Source organism: Parus major, chromosome 17, assembly GCF_001522545.3.
Source record: "Parus major isolate Abel chromosome 17, Parus_major1.1, whole genome shotgun sequence".
NCBI classification, from domain to species: domain Eukaryota; kingdom Metazoa; phylum Chordata; class Aves; order Passeriformes; family Paridae; genus Parus; species Parus major.
The window spans coordinates 4,978,394-4,988,287 of NC_031785.1; the positions used below are offsets into that span (position 1 = coordinate 4,978,394).

The 9,894-nt window shown below is 59.8% G+C and overlaps 1 protein-coding gene across 1 annotated transcript in view; it reads right to left on the reverse strand.

Annotated features, from left to right (window-relative positions):
• HMCN2 (hemicentin 2) overlaps window positions 1-8,825 on the reverse strand; it is a 32,537-nt gene extending 23,712 nt beyond the window's left edge. Inside the window, exons 1-20 of the mRNA XM_015645239.1 lie at window positions 8,445-8,825; window positions 7,489-7,559; window positions 6,643-6,801; window positions 6,305-6,427; window positions 6,039-6,210; window positions 5,611-5,717; window positions 5,289-5,409; window positions 4,930-5,202; window positions 4,643-4,787; window positions 4,258-4,379; window positions 3,902-4,174; window positions 3,653-3,794; window positions 2,970-3,097; window positions 2,707-2,820; window positions 2,430-2,579; window positions 1,570-1,764; window positions 1,304-1,399; window positions 828-952; window positions 418-562; window positions 197-309 (exon numbers count right to left, since the gene is read on the reverse strand). Coding sequence (XP_015500725.1) covers window positions 197-309; window positions 418-562; window positions 828-952; window positions 1,304-1,399; window positions 1,570-1,764; window positions 2,430-2,579; window positions 2,707-2,820; window positions 2,970-3,097; window positions 3,653-3,794; window positions 3,902-4,174; window positions 4,258-4,379; window positions 4,643-4,787; window positions 4,930-5,202; window positions 5,289-5,409; window positions 5,611-5,717; window positions 6,039-6,210; window positions 6,305-6,427; window positions 6,643-6,801; window positions 7,489-7,559; window positions 8,445-8,673 — 3,003 coding nt within the window. The 5' untranslated portion in view covers window positions 8,674-8,825. The remainder of the gene's footprint in view (window positions 1-196; window positions 310-417; window positions 563-827; window positions 953-1,303; window positions 1,400-1,569; window positions 1,765-2,429; window positions 2,580-2,706; window positions 2,821-2,969; window positions 3,098-3,652; window positions 3,795-3,901; window positions 4,175-4,257; window positions 4,380-4,642; window positions 4,788-4,929; window positions 5,203-5,288; window positions 5,410-5,610; window positions 5,718-6,038; window positions 6,211-6,304; window positions 6,428-6,642; window positions 6,802-7,488; window positions 7,560-8,444) is intronic.
• Between the last annotated feature and the right edge of the window lie 1,069 nt (window positions 8,826-9,894).

Consider the following 9,894-nt stretch of genomic DNA (forward strand, 5'->3'; position numbering starts at 1 on the left):
TGAGCATCCCAAAGGCAAGAAGAGAGCTCTAGACTCATCAGAGCAAGCCATGTCCTGGTCCCAGCTCCCCAGGGCAGTCGGTGCCACCTCCTGTGGCAGCCACAGCCACACTGGAGAGCTACACCCCCTTCAGACACACTGTCCTGAAGAGCCTGGCTGGCAGGGCCACAGCAGCCTGCCTGTCCCTGTCACCTACCTTTGCCCAGGTGACAGCAGGGCGGGGCACGCCGGTGGCATTGCACCGCAGGGTGACAGCTGCTCCCTCGGTGGCGGTGATGAGAACAGGGCCAGGCTCGATGCTGGGAGGAACTGGGAAGGAAGAGAAGCTGCTCATCCTGCGTGGCCAGAGCCACATCCACCACAGAGAGCAGAGCACCTGCCCCGCGTCACTGCCGAGTGGGGACACCTGTCACTCACCATGGATGACCAGGGACACGTCCTGCCTGTGCGAGCCCAGGGCGTTGGTCACCTCACAGGTGAACGTCCCTGCATCCCCCTGTGATGCCTGGTCCACGTGCAGGCTGCCATCAGCCCGGATGGAATAGTGTTCACCTGGGGCTACCTGGACATGGGCAGAGAGCAGAAAGCAGGACAGATGGCAGGGTCAAACACCAACACACCCCTGCATCTTCAGGGCACATCCAGAAATGAATCCTTGAGCAACATCCTGATGAGGAGATAAACCCACGTTACCTTCCCAACACAAAGGCTCCATTGCATTCTTCCCCCAGCAAAGGTTGGGGGACCCTTCCTGCAGTGAAGCCCCACCAGAGGGTAGGTGTCATCTACCCACCCTCCATCCCAGCAGGCAGGCATGGGAGTCTCACCATCTGCCCATCCTTCAGCCAGCGGCGGGCTGGGAACGGGCTCCCAGCCAGGATCACGCAGGGCAGGGACACGGGCTGGCCTGGGAGCACACGGACCACGGGGGATGCAAGAGCTATTTCTGGGGCTGCTTGAAAGAGGGGAAAGGGAACCAGTACTAATCAGTGACAAACTGGCCAGGAATGCTCAGGAGAATCGATCTAGATCACCTTTCTTCCAAGGTCTGGATCCTGGCTCAGCATAAGCCAGCTCCAATCCCACTCCCCCGGGAATTTGGGGATATTGGGATTGCGGTTTGGGACCATGTCAGCATATGAAGCCAAAGAGGGCTTGGAAGGGCATTGCCCAGACCCTGCCCTGGGGTTGCTGAGCATTCACTGTGGCCAGCCCAGGACCAGAGACAGCTGCTCTGATCTGCCACTCACTCACTGCCAGCACAGCTGGATCGATTCTCCAACCAAAGCACAGAGAAACAAACCCTGTCCAGTGACTGTGAGCTTGACCTCTGCACGGATTTTCCCAAACTCATTCTGTGCTTCACAGATGTAGATGGCCTGGTCATCCAGTGAGGCACCTGGAGCACAGTGGGGAGAAGCCTCAGCCTGGTGGGGCTGGGAGCACCCTGTCCTGCCCCACTGCCACCTCCAATGGGGACAGACCCCTCAGTGCTTGCAGGCTGTTACTGCACAGCTGAGTTTGCACAAGTTACAAACACAAATAAATGAGTGCACACTCAGCTCTTACTGTCAATGAGGAGCTGGGCAGCCTCCAGCTGGCTGGAAACACCCCGTGGTCCCTGCCAGCCCACCACGGGCTTCCCGTCCTGCCTGGACCAGGTGACCTGTGGCAGGGGAGATCCCTCCACACGGCACAGCAGGCTCACACTCTCCCCAATCTTGACCTCCATGTCGCCCAGGGGCTCAGGAAAGTGAGGGGCAGCTGGAGGAGAAAGCAGCAGAAAAAGAGCTCAGGCAAGTCCAGCATCTCAGCTGCCCCAGCTGGGCCTGGAGAAGGGATGGGGCTGCAAAACCAATGAGCCAGGTTCCCTGACAAGTTACAAGACTGACTGTAAAGCACTAGGTGTTTTTCCAAAGCTGTCAGAGCCGTTGCAGCTTTCATCTTTTCCAGTTACACTCATCGACCCCTGGCTCAGCAAAATAACTTGCACTTTTCCATCTTTAACTGTTTTAAACCTGCTGCCCTCAACACGGAGCCTTTCCTCCTCCTCCTCATGCTCTTTCATCCCTTCTACCTCCAGCAAAAGATTTTCACCTGCATTTTCAGACACACAAAAGTCAGCCCCCACCTCTGCCTAATCCCACTGAATGCACTTTGCACCCTCAGTTGTGTCCCAACCCCTCACGTCCCAGTGCAATAACAACTGCCTTGTCTTTTCCCACTTGTTGAGCCTCCTGCATCTTCCCAAAGCTTGAAAATCCTGCCAGGCTTCCACCTCTTTGTACCAGGCACCAACACCTCCCTGCTGGGGAGGAGACTTGGAAAATCTCTCCCCAGGAGACTTGGAAAGCAGCAAAGGGGAGCTGAGCCGGAAGGGAGAGCTGTGGAACAGGCTCGAGCAGCCGGTAGGAGCCAGCAGGACTTACAGCCCACGTGCAGCACGGTGCTGTCGAAGGCGATGCCGGCCTCGCCGAGGGCCTGGCAGCCGTAGTGCCCCGCGTCCTCCTCCCGCACCGCCTGCAGCCGCAGCACCGCGCGCTGGGCGCCCGCTGGGAACGTGGCCATGGCCTGCTCCCCTGCCCCGAGACCCCACATCAGCACCCTGTGTGCCTCTGTGGGCCCTCCTGATGTCACACCAGGGGACCCCACGTGCCTGTCCCTGCGGGGCAGCGGAGGGGTCCCAGTGTGGGCTCCCAGTCTCACCTTTGTACCACACGATGTGGGGTGGGGGTGCCCCCGAAACCCAGCACTCCAGGGTCACATCCTCTCCCACCAGCACCTTCAGGCTGGGCGTCACTGCCAGGATGGCAGGAGGTTCTGTGCCATGGGGAGAGATGTTTTTGGTCACTCTCTGCTGCGCTGGGTGCGGTGCCATCCAGCCCGAGGGGAGCGCAGAGTATCCCCCAGCGCCCTCCATCACACACAGCCCCATTCCCAGTGTGCTGCCCTCAGCAGGGAGCAGGTACCAGTGAACTCCAGGGTGATCACTTGCTCATCCCAGCCCAGTGTGCTGCTGGCATAGCAGCTGTAATTCCCTGCATCCTCTGGGACAGCAGACCTGATGTGCAGGGTACCCTCAGCATCCCTGAAAACCCTGTAGCAAATGGGAGAGAAAGGGAGAAATGAGCTCTGTGAAAACAGGACTGATGGAAAGTGAGTTGATATAAATGAGCAGGTTTCAAGCCATGCTGGGTGGATGTGGGTCAGCTCTTAGAGTCAGCTGCTGCAGGGAAGGACTTTGCTTTGAACCAGGGAAAAGCACTGAGAATTGGGCTTTTTCATCTCAGAAGTCCAAAAGTCTTCCCCAAAGTCAACTCTGGTACTCACAGCCTGACACAGGCAAGAGTTGAAAGGCAAAAAAGCAGAAGATATTAAAGGGAAGTACAAGGAGTATTTTGAGACTTGAGCTTACACCAGGTGTGCAAAGTGGGGACGGTGACCTGGATAAAGCTTAAAAATAAATATAGGAAATTAAGGCCAGCAGCATGCCGAGCATCTCAGGAGCATGGGCTGGGATACTGCAATGCCTCCCTCTTTCCAGAGCTATGGCAACCCCAATCCTCCCTCCCTCGACTTGTACATCCCTGCAAGGGGAGCACCATCCCTGTGGGACAGGCAGGATGGGGGCTCCTGGGTCCCCAGGGGTTACCTCTCGTCCTGCTGCAGTGCCCAGCCCCAGCGCTTCCAGGTGCTGTGGGGCTGGGGGTGCCCCCCGGCCGTGCAGTTCAGCCTCAGCTCCTGGCCCCTCCTGAAACGCTGGGGACTGGGGTCCACCTTCACCCACGGCGCCTCTGCATGGGGTTGGAGCAGGGCTCAGCCCCCAGGTGCCATTCACCACCCTCCCACAGGGCAGCAAAATATCCCCCGGGCCAGGGTCCCACACTGGGGCAAAGCCTACCCTGGATGAAGAGCCACAGCGAGGCGGTGGCAGTGCCATGGGCGCTCTGTGCCACGCACTCGTACAGGCCCCCGTCCCCCGGCCGCACGTGGCTGATCTCCAGGGAGCGGTTCTGCAGCAGCCGGGTCCGGCCGTCCCCTGGCTGTGCCGCCTTCCCATCCCAGCTCCAGCTCAGGTTGTAGGGCACATCCCCCAGGACCACGCAGGACATGACCACGGCTTGGCCTGGTGAAGCCGTGATGTTTCCTGGGGCGATGAGACGCGGTGGTGGCTCTACAAACACGGGGTGCCTGGGTGAAAGGAGCCCGTGCCCGGCCATGGAAAGGGCTCTAAGGCTTGGCACAAGCAGCCCCCACCTGACACAGAGACGTAGGCACGAGCCCGGCTCACTCCGACCTTGCTCGTGGCCGTGCACTCGTAAAAGCCCTCGTCACTCTTGGATACTGCAGGGATCAACCAGCTGATGTTCCCTGAAACCCTACAAAAAGGGAGAGATGAAAATATGGATCACTCCCACCTTGGGATTGCCATCCTAGTCTGATTCCCCAAGACTTTTTTTTCATCTGAGTCAGGCAAAGAGGTGCAGCCCCAGTTACTGCAGACCTGCCCCTTGGGATTTTCCTCTTGGGGTGCTCAGAGCCTGAAGGCACCCACCCAGCACACAGCACCCCCTCAGCTGGGACAGCTCAGGGACTCACATGGGTCCCTCCTGGGGCTCACTGGGCCATACCAGAGGCTCACCTGAAGAGCTGCTCTTCCCTGAGCTTCATCCTGCCACGGCTGAGCTGCAGGCGGAAGGGGATCTCACTCCACGCAGAGCAGGAGATGAGCTGTGGCTCACGGTTGTAAGCCTGGATATTGCTGGAGATGTTCACTTTAGGTAGACCTGGAAGGGGTTGGGGACATGTACAACACCCTTGGAAGCTCACTGGGAGCTGCACTGGGGAGCAGGATGACCAAGGAGAAACCAAAGCAGAGGCAGTGCTGGAACCTTTGGTCCCTGCTCAGCACCCACGGGTTCCACTCACCGGGGACCACGCTGGTGTAGGTCACCCCTGAGAGGCGGTGCAGGGGGTGGCCCCGGCCATCTTCACCCTTCACCTTCAGCAGAAAGTCACCCGGGGGGACCCAGAGGGGCGAACCCACCCAGAGCTGTGTGCTGGAGCCCGAGGAGGAGTTGAGGAGGGGCTGGGCAGGCAGCGAGAGCAGAACGTGGCCCGAGGTGTTGAGGAGCTCGATGTCCTGCAGGCGCCCAGGCGGCCTCAGACCGGTGCAGTTCAGCAGCACAGAGATGGGCAGACCTGGAAAGCGGGGAGGGAAGAACCATCAGCCGCATTCCCGGCTGCCCAGATGCAGCCTGCAGCCTCTCGGGCAGCACCACCCTCACCCTGCACCGGCCGCTCTCCGGGCTGGCTGCTCTCAAATTCCGGCTGCGTGGAGAAGCTGGCTTGAAAATTAACATTGCTGATGCCCGTGATCCTCAGTGAGTGGCGGCCACTGCTCCGGGTCTGGAAGCAGATTGAGAGCCAAGGGCTGAGGGCAGGGGAAGGGGGAGGAGATGGGAAGGGACAGGTTGCGGCTGGCCCCTTTCAGCCTGCTCAAACATCCTCTGCCTGGCCGGAGATGGAACGTCCAAACCTGGAAAAGCCTGGCAAGCCAAATATCCATCAGGGAAAGGTAGAGGATGTGCAGGTCTGCCACCAGCCTACCGTGACCAGCCATGTCCCTGGCTCGTAGGGCTCCAGGGCCACCACCATGGCTGAGTTGGGGATGCTGAGCAGCTCCTTCAGACCTCGGCCTTTCTCCAGGACCTTTCCTGTAACAGTAAGTGAATGTCTCGGATGGGCAACCCAGATCCATCCCCTGGATCCCACAGCAGCCAGGAGTCGCTTCCCTCAGGGCTCAGGGTAGTGCAGATCCCATCACAGCTCACAGCCAGGGCAGCAGGCAAAACCCTCAAAGCCAGAGGCAAAGCCAACCCAGGAGGGGAGCAGGGACATGTGCTGGTGTTTACTGAGGGCTTTGCAGCTCATCACTTTTTCATTTGAGTTTTAGGGCAAGGTTTGGTGAGCTCCCTTCCTGCTTGTCCTCACCTGATGTCTTTCTGGGGGGCAAAGCATCATTTCTGAGCTCCTACCTGCTGGATCCTGGACCTCGATCCCAGGGGCAGGGCCACTCAGGGAAATGGTGACCTCCTTCAGGCTGGGATCAAAGGGGACCTGCCATGTGTTCTCCCCACCATCCTCATGGTCCGTGGACAGTAGGTGGACCTTGGAAGCCTGGATGGCCTCTTCCACCCACTTCAGCACCTGGAGGCAGGCAGGGGGAGGATTAAACCTGGATCTCCCCTCACCAACAGGCACAGCCTCACTTCAGCACAAGGGGCCAGGTCTCCCCACTCACCTCTGTCACCTGCTGCTTGTCCAGGTGGAAGATCTGCCCGGAGCTGGTGGCAGCGATGCGCTCGTACACGCGGTACCCGGGGTGGCTCCTGTCCCCGCAGTCCCCCGTCAGCACAAACACCACCTGCCACGGCAAGGGCCCCGTCACATCCCACCCACGGGAGGGGCACAGCTGGCACCCACCAGCATCCCAGAACATGGAATCGGCCCGGGGGCTGCAAAACTCCCCCCAGCCAGGGGTTTTTATGGCTGCATTTCACTGATGTGCTGCTGCTGCTGCTGCTGCATCCCCCGAGCCGCTGTCGCAGGAGCGCTGCGGGCAGTGCCAGGGCCGCTCACCTGGCTCTGCTTGCGCTGCAGCAGCCGCAGCAGCTCCTCCTGCTGCTCGTAGTCCTTGGCCCGAGCATCCGAGAAGACGTAAACGAAGGAGCCGGGATGCGAGATCTCCACGGCCACTCTGATGGCTCCCACGCTCATCTCCGGGCAGTCCCCCCCGCCCTGAGGGACACAGCCAGGGACGTGGCACAGGCACCGAGCCACAGCGCTCAGCTCCTGCCAGGATCCCAGCCGGGGGATGCTCGCGAGGAGGAACTACCCCATTTTTCTGGAGTCAGCGGGATGGAACTGCAGGGACCCTCAGGATCTCACAGACCCGTCCCTGTCTCGCTAAAGATAATTAAAGCAGTAATTTCGGGGTCCATGCTCACAGAAGCCGCTGGTTTCCTGCAGATACCTTTAGTGGGCACATTTGTGCCCGCCCCTGAGGCTGCAGAGCCAGCCACTCCCGGGAAACCTCCTGGCACAGAGAGGACCAGCTCTCATTTTCCCAGGGCTTGGCACCCCGAAGGGCTGAGAAACCATTTGCAGCCTCTGCGTTACAGCTCCTGCCAAAACAGCTGCATCCGAAGGGAAACGCCACAGGGATTTAGCAATTCATGGGAGGCAGGGCAAGAGTGGGGATGGATAAAGCAGGATTAAACTCCTGGGGAACATTTTGGCTGGCAGAAAACAGACGAAATAATTAAAAAAAAAAAAACAACCGAGAAATTAAAAACTCAATTATCAAGCAGTGGTCCTAGAAGAGGAAATTTTTGGTTCCATGGAGAGTCTGTGCAAACTCTCCTGGGAACAGCATCTCCGTTAGAGACAAGAGCTGCAGAGCAGCGTGGGGCTGAGGATGCCTACCTGGACATGGAGCTCCCGCAGGCGCTGCTGGAAGAGCTGGGGATCCGTGGTGAGGGTGACAGGTCCCACCTCTGCAAGCACATGGACACCACCACCTCAGCCCCCTGACCCAGCACCAGCTTCTTCCAGCGTCACCCACGCTGCCTGTGCTCCTGGCATCTGCCCTGGCTCAAACACCTGTGACACCTGGGGTCCAGCACCTGGCCTGCCTTGGCACCAGGAGAGAAGCGGATTTGGGCAGACCAACCCCTGTGCCCATACTTTGACCACTTCAGCAAACTATCCCTATGCCAGGAATTTCTGCCAATGTGGTGGGTGGTCCCAGCCAGGGTGAGCTGCAAACCCAGTGCCCTTTTCTGCTGGGGGAGGCTCCCAGCAAAACGATGCAGGAATCAATTTACTGCCTCTGCCTCCTTCCCTGTCTGGCTGTAATGGTTTTCACTCAACTCAATGTTTCTGCTGAAAATAAAGCTTGGGTCCCACTCTCCTTGTAGGAGGCCAGGGCTCTTCTGGGGAACAGCTGCCCTTTTATGGGTGTGCACAAAGAAAAGGACAAAGACAGGGGCAGAAAGAATTTATTCTGGCATCACAGCAAGTTACCAAATCCTCTCAGCAAGTGATGTTTTTATTGAGGTGACCTGGAAGCACGTTGTGGACTTGCTCAGAAATATCCCCCCTCACTGATCTGAGGAGATTAGAGCAGGATGGAAGGGGAAGAGCCACCCACAACAAGGTGTCAGCACCCTGGGATTAATGCAGTGGAAACAGCCCATCCACACCGGGTGGCTTGGGGAGAGGAGCCCCAGTGCAGCTCCCAGCTGCTGAGGTGCCATCTCCATCACAGTGCAAGCACTTGTGAAGTGCATGCTTCAGCCCCAGCCCCAGCCAGAACCACAGCCCAGCTCCCCACAGCCCCATCCCTGGCAGGACACATCCTCACCCTGTCCCGGACGTACCTGGGTCGTGGAAGGGCACCAGAGCATAGTTACTGATGGGCTTTGTGCTCCTGCTGAGCGTCCTCTCCAGGATGCGCGAGGCCCCGTCCATCACCTGAACCAGGTCGTCGTACATGGAGCCGGTGACATCAAAGACAAAGGCAAGAGTGGCCCACCCTGGGGGGCTCTGGGCCAGACTGAGGGCCAGCAGCATCCAGAGACCCACAAACACCCCTCCGTGGGGTGGCATCGTGGGAGAGACGCTCAGGTGTCAGGAAGACCCCCTTGTGTCCTTGTCCTTGCCCTTCCCGCAGCCCGGAGAGGGACACGGTGTTCGAGGGGCCGCAGAGAAGGGACCCCGGGCAGGGAACGCCCGGCCCTCCGCAGCTGCGGACCTGCTCCTCCAGCGTTCAACTTCTGGCAGGGAGGAGGGAGGGCGGGAGGAAAAACCGGACTTTTGGAGCCAGCGACGCGGCAGAGAGGTGGGTGGGAGCTGGAGGAGATCGGGACGGAGATACAGGGATTGGGAAGCAGATCCTGCAGCCCACAGGATTGTCAGAAACGCTGCCCAGGCCCCCTCCCCAGCCCCGACCCCCTGGCTCAGAGAGACCCTGCTCTGCTGGGGGGAGCAGGGGGTTAGGGGAGGACACGGGGGTCACAGCTGAGCACCTGGGAGGAAACGCTGCCAAAGCCCAGCGGGGGGAGAGACAGCTGCGCAAGGAGCCCCAAGGACACAAATTCCCCTCTGTTGGGCAGGGGGCCATGGAATGGGGGTCTGCAGCGGGGCTTGGAGGTCAGAGAGCTCTGCGGGGGGCTCGGGTGGGCTCACCCAGGCAGCCACCCCACGAACAGGGAGCGAACAGGCAGGCAGAGCACAGAGCCCAGGACATGGGCTGGGACAGGGAGCCCTTGGCCGGGACAGGCAGCGCTTGGCCGGGAGCGCTGGCTGGGGGTGCGGAGCGGTTCCTGGCTCCCCTCGACACGGAGTGCTGAGCTCATGGATGCTCCACAGGGATGCTCTGCTCTTGCTCAACTCCCCCGCAGCGGGACCCGGGGAGCAGCCGCGGCCAAAAGTCGGCTCCAGGTGAAGCTGTGCACCTCCTGCACCCCCAGCTCCATCCCTGCTCCTCCCAGACACGGGAGCTGGGGGACCTTAGGGATCATGAGCCACGCACAGGACGGTGGGACCATCCTGTGCATTTCTTTGTCCCTGCAAGCGTGGGCTCAGCTTAGCTCAACCTCAGAGCGGGCAAGGACATCCCCCTTACAGCAGGGCAATGACACTTCTGCCCCTGTGCCAGTGGCCTGTCCCCCTCCTGTCCCACAACCAGGGCCTGTGCTCCCCCAGACTTTGCATTCCCAGCCCCACAGAGCTGAGGGGAGTCTCCCACACCACAGTGCCACAAAACCTCCCTTAGAGCATCCCCAGCCACCAACCTGCATCCCAGCTCCATCCTGCACCCTGGCAGGG